This window comes from Lipophrys pholis, assembly GCF_963383615.2.
Source record: "Lipophrys pholis genome assembly, chromosome: 1".
Taxonomy (NCBI): Eukaryota; Metazoa; Chordata; class Actinopteri; order Blenniiformes; family Blenniidae; genus Lipophrys; species Lipophrys pholis.
This window is the reverse complement of record NC_137635.1, coordinates 10462080-10484445: the sequence shown is the minus strand read 5'-3', so window position 1 is coordinate 10484445 and position 22366 is coordinate 10462080. Positions and strand designations below refer to the sequence as shown.

The 22366-nt window shown below is 43.7% G+C and overlaps 1 protein-coding gene across 1 annotated transcript in view; it reads right to left on the bottom strand.

Annotated features, from left to right (window-relative positions):
* Positions 1-22366, bottom strand: part of myo1d (myosin 1D) — a 108819-nt gene that overhangs the window by 24487 nt on the left and 61966 nt on the right. The window contains exons 17-21 of the mRNA XM_080478546.1: positions 18593-18816; positions 17802-17940; positions 16987-17091; positions 16752-16865; positions 5380-5534 (exon numbers count right to left, since the gene is read on the bottom strand). Of these exons, the coding sequence (XP_080334672.1) occupies positions 5380-5534; positions 16752-16865; positions 16987-17091; positions 17802-17940; positions 18593-18816 (737 nt within the window). The remainder of the gene's footprint in view (positions 1-5379; positions 5535-16751; positions 16866-16986; positions 17092-17801; positions 17941-18592; positions 18817-22366) is intronic.

The following is a 22366-nucleotide window of genomic DNA, read 5'->3' as shown; positions in this document are numbered from 1 at the left end:
TAAAGAAAACGTGAAAAAGGTGCAATTAAAAAGTATTTTCTTCGCTTGTTGGTGTAAAACCACGAATTCTTCAGAACCTGCAAACTGAAAGCAGAGAGGCAATATCGGCACAAGACGCCAGATATCACGTTGCCGCCAAAATTCTCCCGTCGTTAAATCGTCAGTACATAAACTGGACGGCGACAGGAAGGCTGCACGGATTCCGTGACCTGCGGATTAAATTTGCGTCGGTCGCGAGGCGGAGACGATCCTGCAGGAGACGAGCCGAACCGGCTCCAGACGGAGCATTTCCAACAACATTCACACTCTCAATGCAACTCATGTGGCTTTTTCTCAGAAAAAAATGTTCCACTTTACTTAAAGGGAGAAAAAAAAAAAAAAAAAAAAGGAACACATTCTGCAGAAATATGTTGCAGAACTTGCAGCTCGCCACCTGTGAGAATTGAGCGCGGCGATGAATAATTCAACACAAAGATATATTTACTTCTCAGCAGGGAAGGGAAGGCGGAGAGAAAGTGTGAGAAAAATAAACTGAGAAGTGACACTTCATGCGAGTCGACGTTGAGGCTAACAATACTTTGTGTGTTATGTTTGTTCTGGCGTTCAGTGGAACTTCCAGGTCACTGGACCAGCGTCACAGCTTTTCTTGTTTTAACTGGAACAGCACACTTATCTCTGTAATTGCAATTCATTTGCTCGTTTTTAGTAAATTATACACCCCGAATCAGATTTATCAGAAAGGTTTTGAGCTTGAAAGCCAAAGATGAAAGACTCTGGAGGACCGAAGGTGTAAGAAAACCAGAGATCGATATACGTGAACGACCGGTATCATACGTCCGATTGTCTTTTTTAACAATGTCAGATTAATCAACACGAGACATTTGACGGTGCGCACACACACACGCACGCACGCACGCACGCACGCACGCACGCACGCACGCACGCACGCACGCACGCACGCACACACACACACACACACACACACTGTAGACAGATAAAAACGGTGTGTGGCTCCATCTCATCTAAATATAGGCCTGAACTGCAGCGCAGCCTTAAATATTTCATTGCCTACTTTTCAGAAATGAAGAAAGACGAGTGGGAGGGGGGAAAGTGGGGGTGGGGTGGGGGGCGAGAGAGGCAGGGAGGAATAAGGAAGTGAGGGAGGGGTTCAGGGGCTCAGGAGCACCTGAGGAGGAGCAGAGTTAAAAATAGGAAGCACAAAGAAATGAAAGAAGGACAAAAATCAGCCCCGCCTCCTTTATTTCTATTCTCAGTGAGAATATTTCTGGGTCTCTCCAGACAACCGGAGCATCGGGGGAAAAATCAGTTTGGTGTGGACGTCTCCGCTTGACACGATGTGAACGTTTAATCCAGTTTAAAACAGATTAACGCCGAACGGAGGCTGACAACTGTCGGAAGCAAACGGCCGCACGTGGAGAGTGGAGCATCCAGCCACAGCGCTGACGGAGGAGGCTTTACTGCCCTCAGCGGCGTCACTCTGCTCGGGCCTCGCTGTCACTCCGAGGAGGATGAAGTGTTGCTTTGTTGCTGCTGTAAGCTGCCGCCGTGCACGTGGCGCAGCGTGTAGAAGGAGAGATAAAGGTTAAAGCCTCGTCTACGGCGGGGGGGGGGGGGGGGGTTGCAGCGGTGGGATGCGTGCACGCAAGAGATCCGACAAGCATGCGAGGCCGCCTCACAGGACTCCCTGCTCGTTGCCCGCCGACGCCGACGCCTCCTTTGTTCTGTCACTTTTCAGCAGTGATGGATGTGTTGGCGAGCGAAGCACATGGCGGGTCATTACGTGAGGCCTTTCTGAGCTCCACACCTACAGAGAAACCAGCGCCTCAATGCAACCAGATACCATCGCACGGCAGCAGCAATGGAGCGTGTGCACACCTCACACAGGCGCACAAACACAAACGCACACACCTGAGTGCTTCCACGAATACTGTATTTCCCCCCTTACACACAATGGACGCGCACACACACACACACACACACACACACACACACACACACACACACAGACACACACACACACACACACACACACACACACACACACACACACACACACACACACACACACACACACACACACACACACACACACACACACACACACACACACACACACACACACACACTCGATAGATAAACCAGAATATAGATTCAGTAAATAAACATGTTCGATCACAACAGCAGAAGTGGAGGAACGCCACATAACACAAAGTATTGACATTTTGTACTGCTTCTAATCCCTAGTGAAGTTTTTTTTTTCTTTTTTCTATTAATGAATGAAAACTGCATGTTTCCTTTGCAGCAGCGTAGCTTTTAATCCCGTCTTAAAACAAAGATCTGATGGTCTCTTTTGTCTGTCTGATGATTCAACTGGCTGAACAAACCGAAGAGGTCAAACTCCTTCAAAATAAAGCTCCATTTAATCTCAAATGAGCCAGATTGAGAAAATTTATCAATTAACCCCTCCAGTGAACCAATGAAGAACTCAAAGATGTATAACGGGTCAGGTTTGGGTTAAAAGAGGTTTTGAGCTGATCCCTGCTGACAGGAGAGGCGCGTTAACGACAGTTATTGATTATTATTGTGTCCATAAAAACATGGGAACTCATCGGGCACTCGGTAGAGCGCATACCTTCATCGACGCCACCTGGCAATGTGATGGTTAAATCATGTTCTGTTGGTTACTTGAACGCACCGTTATAGAGCGAGTTGGCGTGTGATTGGCTGAGAGTGGGGCGGAGTTAGCAGGGTGCTAGCAGACGGCTACAATGGAGCAAATATCTTCCCTCCCCAGGATCTGTTAGATTCTTAAAATCTAACGGATTGGTCTCTGGATGATGACAAATCACCCCTGAACCGTGTAGCTACATCACTTTGAAACACTGAGCAGGGAGCGTCTCCATGGCAACAGACGCTGATCTCCTCCATTAGGGGCATCTCTCATCTGCTTTCCACGGGACATTTTTTCCACAGTTTTTGAGGATTTCTTTGAACGGTTAGCCGTCAACGTCCCAAAATCCTTGGGTATCATCCCTGAAGATTTCATGCAATTCGGGTGATTAGTTTTTGCAAAAAGTTGATAAAATACATACATACAAACAAACAAATAAATAAATACACGCAGAGGAAAGCATAACCTTCTCTAACTTTTGTTGGCGAAGGGAATAATAAACAGGACCTTCGGATGTTAAGTAGAAATCCAAGCAGATTTATTGTAATATAACCAAACTTTGGTAATCTTTCACTCCTTTATTCACGAGTTTCTTCTCTCATTAATCAGAAGTAGAAAGGTTATATTCAGAATTTAAATGAGCGGTTTGTATTGGAAACCGTCGCTACGCCAGCTTGTTTTCTTCACTGAAAGCCCAACGTGCTGTGAGTTATGAGGGCAGATTCTGGTTTGAATACATAAAATAAAGAGACATCCCGACGTGAACCTCAGCTGAACCGAAGGTAAGGAAAAAGAAACTGCGGGATTTGAGGATTTAATTCAAGCAAGTAATCCATGTGTGTTTCTCTCTGCTTCGGAGGCCGGACACTAAATTAAATCCAGCCTTTGTAGTGTCCCGTACTGACGGGAGCTTAGAGCTGAGATTAAGTGAACACGAGGGTTTAAGTGAGGACAGCTGGGACCATGAACTCCGTCTGCTCCGTGTAATCCCGCTGCCACAGGTCCGAACATCTGGGTCAATACCGCCGGACTCCAAATCACGTTTTGGTATTTAAAAAACCCCGACCACAAACAAAAACAAACTGAGAATGTTAGTTTATTTGTAGATTTAGGTTGTGGTGGGATTCCCTGGTCTTTTTGAGCAGAGCGGTGGAGCAGTGGTATGCCCTGCTGCCTCACACTTAGAAACTCTGGACTTGATTTTAGGGATGTTTGTTAGGGTTTCTGGCGTTTGCCCTGCCTTTCGATCATTCAGGGGACAGGGACTCCAGGATGGATTGATGGTGCATTCACTCAATATGTGAACTTCATGACGGACCTTTCCTACATCCGCACTGATGCATCCTGATGTGCAAAAGGCACATGTGGGAATCTCTTTCTGACAAGGAACAATACATCTACACAGTCAAAAATGCAACATAATTATTCAGTGCAAATGTCAATAAATTACAAAATATTGCTATCATTTACCATTCAAGCAGACAGCAACCCATCTGGTCACATCTTATTGGTCATACATTGTTTTCTGATAGTTGGCAAACGTTGGGATTATTCAGAACTCTCCTTTGCACGCGCTAATAAAGAAAAATGCGGTTACACCATGCGTTGACTTGCTTCAACCCTCTTTGGTCCGTGGAACTGCAGTGAAGTTGGTTTCAAGCAGGGGTGTCAACCTCATTTCAGTTCAGGAGCCACAAACAGCCTCGTTCCATCCTCAGTGGAGTGGACCGGTAAAATAGTGGGATGATGACCCTTAAATGTAAGCTTTAAGGGCTTTTCTTTGTTATGGCGCAGAGTATACGTGACGAAAGTGTTAATATTCTCACGAAAAACAAACAATTACAACTAAGAATGACTCCAATCTCAATATAAAGCCATTTCTAATGAAACCTTCTGGTACAAAATACGGTGAAATGTCCAAAACTCTTCTTCTCTGGCATGTTGCATTCTGGGTGTTTTTACAAACTCTTCCTGAAAGCATGGCTTTGAGGCGAGGTTGATAGCAACGAGGAACCAGTCAGTGTTGTGTCGCAACCCTTGTGTTGAAATGTTGAAAAAAAAACCTATGTTTTAAAAAAATATATATAAAATTTTATTTATGCTATTTGCTTGGTGTTGGATTGGAGCTTCGGGCAGGCCTGTTTTGGCCAACGGGCCTTCTATTTGACACCCCTGCTCTAAGTGTTTTTGGTCTGCCTGTAGTTCAGGAAATAACTGCAAAAACAAAGCAATAAAAGTCTATATTCCTTTTGAATGGAACAAAAGGATTTGTCCAGCCTCTGATTGGATGTTTCTGCTGAAGCCATCGGCTCAAAGTGACGGTGCTTTAACAGCTGTTAGTGTGAATTAGGAGGCAGATGCGTACAGGACGAGGTGATTTTGAGACATTCACATCTACTTTTATTGCTTTTGACCAAATGATGCACCAACTGGTGCTGCCTCACGTTTCCATGACGACATGGGGAGAGTGCGTGGAGCAGAACAACTGAGGCAGAAATACAGTTTTTTGTTTTGTGCTGTTGGTCGGTTCGACTCCGTGATGGTGCAATACATATCTGTGGAGTTTGTGCGGCAGCCTGCACACCCTGTTTTCACACAACTCAACAAGTCTTCAAGCCTGCTGGCTGCTGTGTGTTTCGGTGCCTTCAACCAGTGTTGTGCATTTGCCCCCCCCACCCACCGCTTACCTCTTGAAATGGCTGAGGAGGGTACCGACCAGTTCCCCGATGCGGCTGTCACTGGCAGGCTGCATCCCCTGCAGGCACACCACCAGATCTCTGCTGTCCTTGGTGTGCAACACGACCAGCTGGTCCTTCCCAGGAGACACGCTCAGCCCGGTCACCTGGGACGAGCCGAAGGGGGGGGGGGGGACGACAAGTACCGTTAAACACTCACAAACATGTTCAGAGAGCAGACAGGGAAATACAAACGGGTCACATATTAGTGTGTATTGTAGATAAACACACAATAAACAAGGCAGGCACAAGTACAGAGGGATGCAAATTCTCCAGGACGGCTACATCCTGGCTACAGCTGCTTTCAACTCATATTTGGACTTGTATCGTTAGAATTTGTTATTTTATTCTACAAAAAAATGGTATGAAAAACACTCTTAGGGTATCAGAGCCGATACTGGATGCCGGTATCGGTACAATGCCACTTTATAATATCTGTGACTTTCTGGCAGCGCGGGATGAAAGGAAATAGCTTTATTGTTACTAAAATGAGAAAAACTAACGTCCCGTGTCTGGTGTGTAATGGTAGATGAGATTTAATCCGCTCAAGAGCAAAATCAGCACTTTTAGCATTGATTTATTTATTGACCAGCCTCTCGAAGGTCCAATGAAATGTGATCAATTAGATCCATTAAACCAGCGAGGAGCAGCACGGCTGCAAGTGAAACCTCAACCCAGTAACACGCTGCAGTCAGAAAGCAATAACATGGCAGGTAAACACGTCTCAGGAGGATATTGGACTCATTCAAATGTCTTATTAACCTGACATTTTTCAATTCCAGCCCATTTTTCAATTTTATGCCGTCATCTTGACTTCTTTCCACCGAGCTTGCATCTCATTTCCTCCCCAGGATTTTAACCATTTCTTCCTCCTGTTGGGTCGAAGCCTGTTGCTAATGTTGTTGCAGGTGAGAGCTACACCCGTGATGTACAGGACTCTAAGTTTCTGGTAATTGTTCTCACTGCAACTTATTCAAGGTACAAGGTGGGTTTAGTAGCTTGGCGAGCAATAGCAATGCAAATACACGTTACCTGGAAGCCAGAAATTAACAAGATTGTTAAATAAGTACATAAATGCACTTAAATTCTTTTACTAAACACACTCTATACCACTTCACAAAACATAATTGGCTTTGCTCAGTTGTGCTGAAAATGTCTCATTCCCCCCCCCTCAATCTTCTCTCTTCTCTCTCTCTTTTAGCGTTCCCCCCTGGTCGTGTAAAGCAGCCATGCCAACTTCTAATAAAGGCAGCAACAGGAGGAGACTCCAGGTCTCTTCCTGTTGCAAGAGCAAAGACTGTTCTGACACCGGAAGGCTCTCAATCGCATAATATTGTTTGCTCAAGCTGCCGAACAGGACAAGGGAAAAAAAGAAAAAAGAAAGAAAGAAAGAAAATGTCTTAATGTCCAAAAAGTAAATTCTGGAAAAATAAAGTTATCTGTTGCTTGCAGGTGTAAATGAACATTTCTGGATTAATTGTACAGTTACTGTAACAAAGCTGACTCAAAACAGCGCTCGATCGCATACCTTCTCTTTCAGTATACTTGTATCTCGGTAAAGAATATTCAACTTCAGGGAATCCTTTCAGCTGAGTGATAGTTTGGTCATTAGTCCCTGATTCCTGGTGGTGCCCCGCAATCATTACTTAATAACAAATGTATTTCAATTAATAATTTAAGTTATTGCTAAATTATTTTTAGGATTTATTACCTTGTTGTAATCTATTACTTCCTGTAACTATTAATGAAAATATAAATTATTCCGTTTAATAATTTAAGTTATATGTACTAATTGTCATCTGGTGATTTATTACTTTCAGTGATCTACTACTTCTCATTTTATTTGCCTCTTGAGGACGCCGTTTATATGACTTTTCAAGTGAAAACGTACTATTTTTCTGATTTTGCTTCAGAAAGGTTTCACGTTCATACGGTAATGTTTTGAAAAGGATGTCTGTTTCCACGGAAATGGCAGAATCGCTGAAAACAATGTCGTTGGCCCACGAGGTATTGACCATCTATTGAGCATGTGCAAGGACTATTTACGACGGGCGTGGTGCACATGTGCAGTAGCAGCGTTTCCATGGCGATGGATCGTTTTCAAAGAATTGCATTTTTTCGGCGGCAAATCCTCCACCAGACAGACGAAATGAGCAGCTAGCCTCTTTAGCTTCAGCGTGATTCTCGTGAATTCAGAAACAAACACTTCACGTAATCACTATGAACTAAAGCCTGAAGACAGGGCTCTTCGGAGCGATCCAGCCACAGTTAATTACAAGGAACCGATTACATTTACATTTATATTAAAGGCTTAATTGGTTGGAACGGCAGTCGGTGTACTAATGAGTCGGGTAATGATACATTCTGATTTGCTTCCTTGTCCCATTTTTTTGACTTGATTCACCAAATCAGTTTTACCCCGACTATGAAGGCATTTATCTGCTCGGCCATCTGTTCCGTTGTTCGTCTCTCCTCCCGACACAAATGTGACAAAAGTGGAGGATGTTGAGTCGTTCCATCATCAGCCAGTGGAAGAGTTTCTGCCGTGTTTTCCTTTGTGTTCACACTGATAACCAGAGGCCCTGACACACTGTGATAATATTGATCGGGCCAGTTCGGCTCGCCTCACAGTGAGCGGGGAGTTTACAACCAGTGTCAGATTATACGATAGCATATCAATGCTGGGATTAAACCGCTGATATGGTTTACTTATGCCTCGTTTTGCTTTATTATTCAGACTCAGGGAGAGATTTAATGTTTCCTGTTTCGGTGCCTCACACCACGAAGGACATTTTGGTTGAATTTTTTGATTTCCTGTATTATAATAAACATTTTATATCATTTGAGGACTGGTGCTACTTGGAGGCTTTTCCATTTTTTTCTCAGCACACAATACTGTGATGGCAATTATGAAATGTGTTCATTTCTCCACTTTTCTTCCGACTGTGTCTTTTATAGCCTGATATGAAATGTCTGTTTTTCCTCAACGTGTATTGTAAATTCTGAAATATAAGTTACCTAAATGTAAATTACATCTGAAAAGAATTTAATAAATAATAAATATAGTGTCATGAAGCCAAAACTATTTCTGGATAGTCTGCTACTGGTGTATAACATACTGTGATATCAGAGGTGTTTGTTAAAGAAAACACATTAAAATCAACTTTCAGAACCTATTAAGACGAAGGGGTTATGAGTCAGACATGGGGTGTTTGCGCCTGTGTGTGTGCGTGTGTGTGTGTGTGTGTTTTGCTGAGACAGATGTGAATAAGACATGAATCACATCTGATCGTCACACCTGATCCGTGCTGCTGCTTCAGATCTGAAGGGGTTAAAACGGCACCAGATTAGAGAGAAACAAAATTTTACTTCTCTTTCCCACCTCTACATGATGTGGTAGCATCTTCGGACGAATATCTAACAGAAGCCTACAGCCCGTGTCAACGCAAAAGCTATTAAACACAAAGTTATGGATTATAACCGTCTTTGCTTTTTCTCGGAAAATATCTTCAAATTTGATCAAATTTCAGAAAAGACTTTCCTTTCAGAGCCAGTCAAGTCTATTTTAGTCAAAAAGGTTGATATTTTCCTAAACTTTAATGACCTTTGACTCTTTCTTACAAGAACCTTATCTGAATAACATGTTTTTTTTCCATTTTATAGATATTTGAATATTAATGATGCACCATTGCAGCAGTTCAGAGAATAAGTGGTACTTCGAATGATCTGACCAGATGAATACAACATAACAAGCTGCGCCGCGCCAGTCGTCCAGTCTGCTGCCGTCTGACTTCCAGCCGAATGGGTTTGTTGGCGCGGCTGTCATTCGCCTCGTCACATGAGGTTGGTTTCAGCAGATTTGCATAATGTGAAGGCTGCTTATGAAAAGCATTTGCTTCTTTTGTTCGGCGCTCATTCCTCACTGAGTCACTCGGCAGAGATGAACACATATGCACGAGTCAGGACTCTGCAGGGTCTTCAGCATCTCTGAGCTCTGCTTTCCCAGTGTTAACTAAAACTGCATGGAAGAAGAAGAAGAAGAAAAAAAAAAGTGCTTTATTATTCTGTTGCACAGCAGCAGCTAATTCATGAAGTCTCATCTTACGGCGTGAGGTGAGAAATTACACGGATCCTAAATTATGCATCACATCCTATTTACGAGCTGTGTAGTGGTTAGCACTCACCCCACAGCTACAGGGTACCCGATTCGAGTCTGGGAAATTAATCTACTTTCATATCACAGTTATGTGCATCTGCTGTACTCAACAAATCAAAAACTAACATCAGAAGAGATTAAAAAGCTTTTAAACCCTCTTATGAATGGATTTATTTGGATTTTAAAACTGTGCACAGAATTTCGTGTTTCTATACTTGTATTACTTCCCTGAATACTTTCAATATCTCGTTGATTTGCATTTCTGATGGTATTGAGAACACTAGTGGTTTTTTTTTTTTTTTTTAAAACAAGCAACTATAATAACTATATATGGACACAAAGCTCCATTTTTAACTTAATGTCTGACCTATAATAACTAATCTCGGTCAAACATAAGGCCCGTGGGTCAAAATCGACCCACAAGAGGCTCCAATGTGGCCTGAAAAAGAAAATTAAAACAATTTTAAACAGTGATTTATTTTTTTTTTTTATTCTTTACAAATTTCATAAGCGTTTCACACAACACAACGCGGACACCTGACCTGAGATATCGTGACGCTGCCATGAAAGCTAGCAAACTAACATTAACCTCAAAGCCATGCTGTCAGGGGGAGTTTGTAAAAACACCCAGAATGCAACAGTTATAGAAGTTTTCAGGACATTTCACTGTATTTTGCACCAGAGGGTTTCATTAAAATTGGCTTGAAATTGAGATTGTAGCGGTTTTCAATAGTAATCCCATCAGCATGGCGGGAACGTAAAGGGTTAATTTCCGAGGAGATTGGGTAAAGGTAGAAAATAAAATAATAAATGTTGTATTATGCTGGATTATATGATTATATTGATTTTTGAGGATGAATGTCTGCTTTGACCTCTGAGCTACGAGCTCTCAATTAATGTGTGCAGAGAAAAGGGTCAATGGGTGAATGAAAAAAGGACGGGAGAGAGAGAAAGAGAGAGCGAGAGAGAGCGAGAGAGAGCGAGAGAGAGAGCCACAGGGATCACATTTAAGCCTTGCCGGCAGTAAAAAAGGGAGGAAAACGCTCACATACAGGAGACAGATTTGTGCCTGAACGACACCAGACATCAGCTGATCTGCCCTGCCGCTCGGTATCCATGACAACTCCGTCTCCCGGGAAGTTGGCATGACAACAACGGGGAGGAGAGAAACACAGGCAGAGATGGGGTGGGGGGGGGGGGGGAGACGATGTTGGGCCGGGAGCGAGGACGGGTGGTTGAGGGGGAAGAGGAGGAGGAGGAGGAGGAGGCGAGAAAAGAAGGTGAAACATGGGTTCAAACCCTCAGGACTGATATGAAACCAGGTATTTGTTTTTTAACAAGATGGAACTGAGATGATACAAATTCTGCCGCTCCGGCAGTGTTTGGCTTATACAGCCATGAGCCATAACATTATGACCACCGGAATAATACTGTGTGGGCCTCGTCCTCCTGCTGAAACCATCGATGCACAACCTCTATCTGACCTCTAGAGACTTTAAGTGGTGATTTCAAGGCCAAATCAACATCTCAGACTGGGTTTCCAGCAGAGCTTGGCCTCTCAGAATGCAGCGTGGTGTCATCGAGAACCTGAACCATCAGCAGACGGTTTCCTTCCCTTGATCAGTGGTTCAGTTGTGATGCTCAGGTGAACGGAGGTCACTACAACTCCAAACACAACAAAGTGATTATTCTAATAGCTTCAGAGGAGGCGGGGCCTCGCAGAGAAACACATTTTTCAAAATGATATAATTCATGTTTAATATTCCTAATGTCATTGTGCTTTGAGATTTCTTCTGAAGAAGAACAGTGTTCTTTCTCTTGCCCATCTGGGCGCTGATGTTAATGTTTATTAGCAGTGCTTCAGAACCAGTTACTGACTTTTTTTGGTCATTTTGTCTTGATTTTTGTGCTTCGGACTTCTGCGCTGTTTCCACCAGGTATGAAATAATTAGAGCTGTCGTTTAATAACTTGATTTAATTATTAGTTGTGCATTTTTAGTGAATTAGTCAATGTTTATGACATGTCTTTTGAATGCACAGTGCATCGAAACAAAAATGTATTGCAGCCCAGTCACTTTTACATGTTGAGGATAACGATAAGACTTTGAGATATTGTGCAATCCTACCACACACAAAAGCTGTAGTTTTGAACATGATCTGAACCCGTTGTCGAGCCATCACAATGTTGTCAACATCGCTTGTATATAATCTGTGTTCTTCCTTACATCGGCCAGCGGTCATAATGTTGTGGCTGGTCTGTGTGACTGCTTTGGCAGGCAGTTTCTGGCTCGGGGTGGGGGTGGGGTGGGGTGGTGTGTGTGTGGGGTGGGGGGGATCAGTGCTAATCAACAATGAGCTAACTGCTTTTCCCTCTGCGTGACCTTCACTGATCAATAACACAACGTCACGCTGCTGCAGCTCCATTCGCCTCCTCACACACCTTCGTCTCCACACTCGTTCACCTTGACCAAATCACTCGGCCCTGCGGCTTGACGTTTATAGAGAGGTCGCGTGTCCCCTGCGCCCTCGGGCCATAAAGTAACGGCGGAGAAAAAAGACGAATGGACGACACAGACAAATACGAATTATCAGTGGAAAAGTCTTCATCTCCATCCTGGAGCATTATAATCTCCACCAACACTCCCTCTTGTCTGGCAGCGAAAAGCTATTATCACCAAACAACATCCACTGATCTTGTGTTTCAGGGCTGCAGAGCTGGAAGAGTTCCCGGCTCACATCGGCAGAAAGGCAGCGGACGTCCTGAACGCGTCTCAATCCAACAAGCCAGACAATCACACACAGTCACATTCACACATGACAACACACACAGAGTCACTAATTAACCAGAACACATGTCTTTTGATCCCCCATGGAAACCAGAGGACCGGGAGAAAACCCAGGAGAACATGAACAGACGTAAAACCATTAGATATTCAGAAATATCAACCTTTTCAAGCCTGGTTAATCACTGGAAATACAAATATAAGATATGACATCTATTTTTACACTTTCATTATTTTCATTAAATTAAATAATTCAAAAATGTTTCAAGCTTTTTTACTATGTTATTTGTCATTTTGCCTCATAAGTAATGAAAATCAATGATATGGAGTATATTTAAGTATTTTCTCATGTCAGATGTTTCTGGAAGAATAATGAATCAGCTCAATTGGACTTGAAGGACATTCGTTTGAGTGGCAAAATAATTTCATCCATTTGAACTTTTCTTCGTGATGCTTCCTACAATATTCATGGACAAGATTCCATTTTTCTACATTTCTTTGACCATAACTATGAGTTTCACAATAAAAAAAAAGAAAGAAAGACAACGGCCTGTGTGTGTGTGTGTGCAGCTTGTTGTGTGATTAAGTCTCTTGTTGACACTGTCAGCGTGAGCAGCAGCTCGCCGCCCGCCCTCGTGTCCTCCTGCAGGCCGCCACTCACCATAAAGCTGACATCCATCACTGCAGGGTGAGCACGTCGCTCACTCGCTCCCCGTGAATGAACAATAACTAAACATCTCCTCGAACTCACACTCATCTCTCTCTCTCTCTCTCCTCCACCATCTGTCTTGTTTCCATTTCCAGATGCAGACGTGTTGTCGGCTCGTGGTGTCCGTCCTCCAGCTCTCTAATTTGCCGCTGTCACTTTGTCAGATTGAGCTCCGGGGTGTCTTGCCACCGCCCTCGTGTCTCACCCGTCGCACCGGAGAACGGGGGCAAATGTGCCTGAGAGATTAATGGATTGCACCATCGCTTCTTGCCTTTGTTTCTGTCTCACGCATGAGGCCGAGGGCGCAAATTAACTGCAGAGCAAACACTTGATTCAGAGCTCTGATTGAAATACAAATGTGACATTTTAACAGTTTGGCCGTCTGTCCAACCAAACTATCCGCCTGTTAATCCACCAATCTGTCCGTCCATCCACCAATCCACCACCCATCCTTTAGTCCATCTGTTCCGTCCATCAAACCGTCCGTCTCTCTATGTTCTCCATCACTTCATCCTACCCCGAGTCGAGGTGGACTGGAGTGGATCTCGGTCTGTTAGAGCTCCTAACTTGACTTGAACCTCACCTCTCTTTTTATATTTGCTATATATTTGTTTTGGTGAAGCAGTGGTTGGCGCTCTCGCCTCACAGTGAGAAGGCTGTGAGTTCAAATACCGTTCTCCCTGTGTGTGTGTGTGTGTGTGTGTGTGTGTATTTTTTTCTCTTTTGCCTTTTCTGGATAGGTTAAATTACATTTACAAGTTGGTGACTGGTTGATGAGCACTCTCACCTCCGCTCTGCTCTCCTCTAAAGAAAAACCCCTCGTTCGTTGATCCACACTGCCATTTTCCGGAGAAGCTCTTCACCTCCTGTGGTTAAAACTAAACACTCCCTGGAGCGTGTTCACATTAAATGCCTCTTAGCCCTGCATTTATTTATGGGCCACCTTTAAATTTGAAGAAACTGCGAGAGACGAGGTGAGGAGATCGATAAGCCTACCCTCTCTGAGGAAACAAACACGCCAAACTATTCCTGCACAGGTGAGACTCGAGATGCTGCAGGAAACCTCAAAGCTAAAAAAAAAAAAAAAATACAATGAAAACAGCTGCAGGCATGAAGCTCACGGTGCACTTTTACCATGGAAACAGCCTCCTGAGCCGAGCGCATGCAGCGGCTTTAATGGGCCTATCACAGAGTGCGTGTGAATGAAGAGCAGCCAATTGTGGAGCTGAAGCAGCTTCCTGCATATTGACATGCTGCCATGTGGCAGCGGGCCGGTGGGAAATCAAAGACAATGCTGTCACCTCTGTGCTCGGATTCAGGAAGCCGCTCCGACTGCTAACCTGGATGTTTGGGGGAAGAAGGTGAGATCCAGCTGCAGCACGGCAGCACGTTAACTCTCGCACTGAAGAAGAACTTCAGACAACCTGTTTTTACTTTTACAGTAAAAAAAACAACAACTTGACATTGTCCTGGATCTTCATGTGCACTTCGTGTATTTGTGGCTGGCTATAAGTTATTTCAAAGTTTTTAAGACGTTTCGGACACTACAATCTCTTCTTCCCTTTCCATTTCATTACATCCCATTCTTTTCTTTTCGGTTCTATTCTTTTCGTTTCCCTTCAATTCTTTTTCTTCCCACTTGATTCAATATCTGTGCGTTTCGAGTACTTTTCCATCGGCCCCATTAAACTGTATTTCAGTTCCATTAGTTTTCACTTCTTTCCATTTGATTATGTCCGGTTCCATTTTATTCTACTCCTACATGTTTATTCCGTCATTTCTTCACAGTCTCTCCTATTTTGTTCCATTCCTTTCTATTTCATTACACCACATTTCAAACCTCTCCATTTAATTGTTTCATTCCATTTTAATACATCCATACCCTTTAATTTAATTGAAAGGATTTATTTTTCTTTGCTTCATTCTCTCCATCATCCATCTTCGGCACCACTTCATCCAACCTATCCACTCTCATTCATTCTAAATATTATGAAAACATTTTAAGGTAAAATACACACCAGAGATGAGGTAGAAGCCATTTGTGAACATTTGGTCAATCAATTCAGAAAGCGTGGATACCGTCTGTGATCAGTTTAATGCAATCCGAACAGGAAATACCATAATCTTTTAGTACTCAGAAGACGTCGTTCAATCCTCTGATGGGTGTTGGAAATTTCACAATCTGTGTGAAACTAGAGTGAAAGGCTTCGAAGGTTAATCCCACACAGACATTTCAACGAAGAAGGACGTTAATCCAATTACCGCACTCTGCGCTGAATAAGTGAAGGGGGCACGTTATTCCACTGTAGTGGGTCTCTCCGTTCCCATCATTCGGTGTTGGTATAATGATGTAGCTGCTGTAATTTAACTCCTTTAAAAAAATAAATAAAAAAAAGTCGAGTGCTAATTGGAGTTGAAATTGCTGCTGTGAATCAGCGGTTCCTCATTAAAATACGTCTGACTGACTGTCTTTCGCCATAAGAACCCTCGCGGCACGGCACCGCCGGGAATAAACAGGAAAGCAGGATTCCACTTAAGCAACAATAACCTTTAAACCTTTGATGTTTTCAACCACCTGAAGCTGAAACTCACGTTTCCATCCTGCATTGTGACGATTGTGTTACATTTCTGTTTTTAATCCAGATTTATTTCCTACTAAAAGTCAACCAGTGGCTCCTAACCTGAGTAGTTTCTGAGACCTAGAGACAGAAAGTCTTTGTGAGATTCCTCCAATCTGAAATGTGCAGTACATGTAATATTTAACTGTTGAAACAAGCAGACAGCTCGTGCAATTCTTACTCAAAACTCAGATTTGTTCTGAAACATGGAAGCCATGGATTTTTCCTGCACTTCATGCAGTGTTCGGAGACTCCTTCTCCAGCTGCCTGATCTCGGATGAATTGGGTCCAGAATATACATGAATGATAGATGGATGCTGGAATCAATAGTTCATGGCAGAGGGAAGCTGGTGAGTCTTTGTTTAGGAGCCAACAGGATGAACTCCTGAAGCATCGAGACCCAGAAAAGAGCTAGAAGAGGTCAGTGGGTTGGTGGGTTGGTCAGTACAGAAGTCTCGTCGTCTGAGCAGGAGGATCGTCTTTACTCCATATTGGATATTCTTGTCTGTACGGTTTCCACTTTAGGCCCGGAAGCGTTGGATCGTCCAGTGAATTTGTATTTTCGTAGCTTGTTGGCCAGTGGAACAGTAAACCTCAGACTAAGCTGATGTAATGTGAAAATAACAAATAAAAAAAACTGTATTGTGATGCCTTTTGTTACCTGGTTGTAACAAAACCAGGTACAACCTGCTGTTCACCAATGGTCAGCTCGATCGGCACCAGTTCCCTCCAGATTAAATACAGCCATACAGAAGATAGATGGATGGATGGATTGCTTTTGCATTGTCCAAGGGATTTCCTTGCTCAATCACATTGATGAACCGATGATGAGTGCCCACGTTCACTGAAAATAAATCTGCTGCGTTTGAAAGTGAAGCGAAGTGTTTGTATTGCATGAATCATGTTCTCTGATTTGTATTAGATTCATAATTTCTCATTGACTCATCGTGGACCGGCTCAGAAACTAAACACTGGATGTCGCGCTGCATGACTGTTCTACCTGTGAGTAACGAGCTGCCCTTTGTTTCTGTGTTTCTATTAAAAGAAGCGGGTCCTACGTTGTAGAGGGGGATGCTCTTCATGGGCTTGTACTGCTTCAGGGGGTCCATCTTGTACAGGTGGCGGTCGGTGAGGAGCACCGTTCGGTTCTCTGCCTTGTGGAAACGGTTGATCTAGGAAACGCAAAGCTGCTCGTTAGACACAAAACACACCAGCATCTCCACCGCCCGGAGGCGAGGGGCATGCGCTTGTTTGTAGATGCAGATAAGACGGTTCTCTGTTGAAGCCTGTTACCTTTCGCACGTTGCAGGAGAACAGCACTCTCATGAATTTGTCTTTTCTCTGCAGCTCGCTGGACACCAGGGTGAACGACGCGGCCGTGTCGGGGCTGTCTCGCTTCTGGCCAACACATAGAAAAAACCCTCAGAGCTTAAGATGTGGTGAAATAAACCAAAAGTGACCAACCTTTTTAAAAGCAACTGAATCATATCAAGGGTTGCTCGTTATAAACTTACTGACACAGTCAACAGTACAATGAAAACATTTAAACCGCCTTTCTTCGTCGTATAGATCCACTCAGTGTCTGCTGGATGCAAGAGATGTGTCTCAACTTACGCAGATGATGGTGCGGTTTATTTACACTTCAATGGAGAGGCATCGTTAAGTTTTAAACAGAAAAGAGTCATAAGAATAGTCAGTTGGAAAAAAAAAATAGATACAACAAAGCCATTATTCAGCCTGTTAAAATATCATTACACAGTAGATTATAGTATGCTGCAGATTATGTATAAAGCTCAGAAAGTAACCTCTAACTTCTAAATAGATTTGCAAAAAGAGAAGGGTGCGCTCACTTAAAAGGGACATGAATCTTCAAAAAAAAAAACCTTAATGTAGGACCAAAGGAAGGATCACTGCATTTCATTAAAACAGATTCAGTTACAGAACAATCTAGATAAGGACTCTTCTAGAACACATTCTACAACACGTGGAGCACTGTACACTCCAGAAAAATGCAATTTTCCCAGTGAAACAGGGCTGGCATGTAATGATTTCTTTATTCTTTTTGCTGGAGTAATTCATCCATCCATCCCTCCATCCAGTCCACTCACCAGGTAGTTTCCTTCCCAGGCTCTCTGCAGCCCCATGTCCACTCTGTGGCCCTTCAGGGCCTCCAGACAGGCCACCTTGGCCCTCACCTGTAAGGCCTCCTCCGGAGAGAGGCCTTTGATGAGCGTCCATGCCCACCACCTGGAGGTAAGCAGACACACAGAGTGCACAGTGAGACGGAGGAAGACGGAGGAAGACGGACAGTGTGAGCAGGAAGACGCTCCACAAAGCCTTGATGCTGTGGTTGGATCTGCTGCAGACCCCAGCTGCTGCTGCATTCATTTATTGGCCTTTCACTCACAGATCCCGACAGCAGACATGGTTCTGCAGGAGGGCTGTTTTCTCACTGTGCCCAGCGTCACCATGGGAGAAAGAGCAAACAGGCCGGAGGATGAAAGGCAGCGATGAGTCTTTGATGGAGGAGGAGAAATCGATGCCCAGTGTGAGCCCAAGGCAGGAGGAAACAACGAGGAAGCTGCTTCAAATGGGCTCATCTGGATGTAAAATACCACCGGAGGGCTTGTGTTGTTTCAGACTCGTCTTTTGGTTCAGCCAATTTAGAAAAACGACTTGCATCAAGAGACAATATTTTAAAAACAATTCATTCAAAGGAGGTTCTTCCTCCGCCTCGGTTCAGATGTCGTCACAAATTAAAATGTAGAAGATGGTGACGACTGATTAGCCTGGTGCTCAAATGTTTTCAACAGGATATCAGATCTTTATTAAAGCATCTTTATTCACTCTCCCAGCACTGACCCACATTCAAAGAAGTGTTCATATCTTCCCCGTGTACCTGTTATAGATGCTCTTGAGTGCGTCCTCAAACTTTCGCAGGACTTTGGGGGGCATCGGCCACTTCACGTGTCTGCCATAGTCCTTCATGGAGCGTACGTTTTTGAAGCGGCGGTTGACCTCCCGGATGTAGGACTTGACCTTGTAGCGTCGGTACGCCTGCAGGATGGTCAGGGCTGCTTTCATCCGCCGGTATCGCATTCTGGCGATGGTTCCCCTCCACACCTGGAAGCAGAAGGCGCCGTAATGGAAACACATATGATTAAAAACACTTTCACTGCTGATGGCGCGAGTCTTTGCTTCAATTTGCTTCAATACAAACTGCCAGCTTATTTCATAACGTAGCAATGCTACAATCTAAAGTTGACCAATGCCCCAAAACATTGGGTTTGTGGTTTTATTGGACAAATGAGCACAGAACAGACTAAGTCGATCAAACACAGGCAGCAATGGCCAAAAGAGACACAATTTCCTTCCAGCCTGTCTTTGTTAGTGCAGCAGATTTAGCCAGATCTATTTGTAAGATCCCGCCCAAACACGCTGCACCATTAGACCGCTTTAAAAACTGGATTCCTGGATAACTGGGTACAACATGATGTTGTTTTTTTCCCCTGGAGAATCCAACGTTTTCATTTTGTGCTTCATTTGACAGTATTGATCCTAAATTTTGACTGAAACGCCTGAAACATAACATTGTTCCTTTGACAAATATTATGCATTGCGCTATCTACTTAGAGACACACAGTCACAGTAGAGTACTGATGAGAACTCGCTGAAAGAAATCCGGTTCAATTCTGAACCTTTAGCTCTTTTTGTTTGGAGTTTGATGATTCCCTAAGAAATGTCTCGTAATCGAAGGTGTGCTCAGTTGTTAATGTGTTTGGGTGTCTTGAAGACGGAAAGATGGAGGCACTGATTTCGATGCGACTCAGCTGACATTTATCTATCTATGAATATAAAGTATTTCTCTGTTTAGAGATGTGCGTCTAAAATTAAGTGTTTTTTTTTTTTTTTTTTTTTTTACCCACTGCTGTCTGTTAATGCTCATGTTTCACTGCGGTGCATTTAACTGCTTCGCGATGACTGTGTTGTAATTGGTGCCGTGTGAATAAAACTGAAATATCAACGGAGAAAAGTCATAAACTTGGCACTTGAGCACACATTCATAAGCAGAATCCAGATTTGCCCTGGGCGCAGCTTAACTAATACGCAGGACATGAGGGGACCTTCAGTATTTGGATTTGAATTATTTAGTAGATTTTAGTCATCATTAAACGGAACTATTTTTAGGTCTTCTGCATCAGGAATAAAAAGCTGATCATAAAAAAAAATTTAAAAAAAAGGACCCGAGTAATTAAATATGAATCATAAGAAATCGCTAGTAGTCAATACCCAGCATGCATTTCAAGGAGTCAAAACCCACTGGATTATTTTTAGATATTTGTACAGATTGCAGTGTTTAAACAGTATGGCTTTGGACTAAATTATGGCTAAAATAAGAAATCCAAAGCTGGCTGTAGGTTGAGTGGCTCTCAGACCCTCTGCAGCATGAATAATTGATGTAAGTGGGACCTCTGGGAACCATAACTCCACATCCAGCCTCGCTGGAATCTCAACCATATGCTCCCGCCCTTCACTGTACTGCCCGTCTCACATATAGACACTGAGAATTATCCCCACACTCGTGTGTCTACACGGTGTCTGAATAATTCCTAATAATCAGTAATCTGGGGTCACAGACGTGAGAGCAGCAGACTGAGGACGACACTGCGCACTGCACCGGGGGCTCGCTCCTGGATATCATCTACAGTGTGATGCACAGTAATCACGGAGATCATGAATATTTAATCCCTCCAAGTGTGGGGGAGGCCGGTGGCAAAGAAAAGGATTTCCTGCATTTGCATATTAAAAGTGCAGAGGAGGCGTCTTCCACCTGATGAGGCTCAATAACCGGCAGAGAAGAAGAGTGGCGGTGCAGTGTGGGAGTGTGGATGCCGGGGATGAATCAACCAGATCATCTGCTTTGAGGTGTGTTTATGTTGGAACGTATCTGAAGCAAAGGAATGCGACAACTGCTCCCATTGAAAAATAAAATTCACAGCATTGCCTCACAGTTTTACGTCAAGAAGCCAAATCACCCCGGGAAGATTAATGAGCAACGTAACGACCAGCCGGGACACACTGTGTCTCTCTGAGACGGCGAGCTGGATTCTCATCTTCGAGCCTCGTTTCTTATGGATTTATATGATAAATCCATTAAGCTGATACAGAAGATGTGAGCCAATCCAACCAGAAGCCAACGGGGTTGGTCAGAAAATCCTGTTTTAAATTGTAACTTCTAACAGAAATAAAAAAGAACGGAGTTCCCCATATCAGGGGACCCAACCTCTTCAGTCACGTTTCCATTTCCTGCTGCACAGTGAAGAAAAAGCATTGAAATCCTTTTATGTATTTACTTACAGCGGCTTGGTCCGACCTCGCGTCGTGTCGGGGGGGGGGGGGGGGGGGGGGGGGGGGCTACAGTCCTACTTGCTGCGTGATGAACAAATAAGGAGGAAGGCATCCTTCTCTAACCTCTCGGCCGCCACTACCCAAATATTAGTCACCAATAAACCGAACAAGCTTTTCTTTGGATTTGAAGAAATTCCCCACAAGCACAGGAAGAACCTGCTGGAACTGATTTAAAAGCCTCCATGACCCGAGGTTGGGTGAAGAGGGTCGAAAAGAAAGGTGGTTTCTTTTCTCAATAAAACAAAAGGGGTTAGTACTGTTGTTGGAGGTCGAGCGATCCATGGTTTGAGTCCAGTTCTGTGTAGAGTTTTGTTCTGCGTTGAGGTTAATCGTGACCCGAAATTGCTTGTAGGACTGATTTAGCGTTTTGCATGAGGTGATGAATTGAAACCATTTGATTTTATCTGCGAGTCTCTGAAGTCAAAGTAAATCTACTCGTCATTTCAGGGACAAAATATGTCCTCTCCACATCTCAACGCCGCCTCTCGGGCTAAATGGCACATTATGATGAGCTCACGCTGCACCGTCTGCGATACATAATGCATGAGAGGGAAAAGAAGAAGAAAAAGAAGAGAGCCTCCATCTTCATCACTAATCGACCCCGACTCCTCCACCTGCTCGGGGTCTCACCGACTCTCTGAACAAGGTCAACGCTCGCTCGCATTGAGATTCTGCCCGCGCTCAGAGCGTTATGCTGAATTAAGCAAAGTTTTTAGAACAAGCGGTGGGTCAAACACAAACGTCAAAGTGTTTCTGCAGTGAACGCAACGCCGCGAGAGTCCTGTTTAATGGCGTGAAGCTCGAGGGACTGAGTGCAGTTCGTTTTGTTGATTAATCGTCTGCTGTAAAGTCGGATGCCTGCTTCAAAGAGCATAAACTCAACTGAGTGGTTCCTCTCTGGCAGCACATTAAAGGCTTTTGGTTTCCCCCATGTAATCATTTATATGAAAACGCATCTTATTTAGGAGCCGACTGTATTTTAGCTTTTCAGTTTTACATTTTCGTCTTTGTTGCAACGCGGCCGAGGTTCAGTTTACGAAACGTTTTCAGGTGAAAAGGCCAAACTTGCGTTGCGTTTCTGTGGTTCGTTCACATGCCAACGGTGCTCGGTTTCACTGGAAACTAGTTTTGAAAAAGGCTCTCAAAGTGGAACTTTTCGTTTCCATGGAAACGGAAGAAAACAATGACCCACAAACTAATCTACCCCAAATAAATCAATTTCTGCAATAAACACAATTCTTACTGGAGTTACTACTGGAGTACC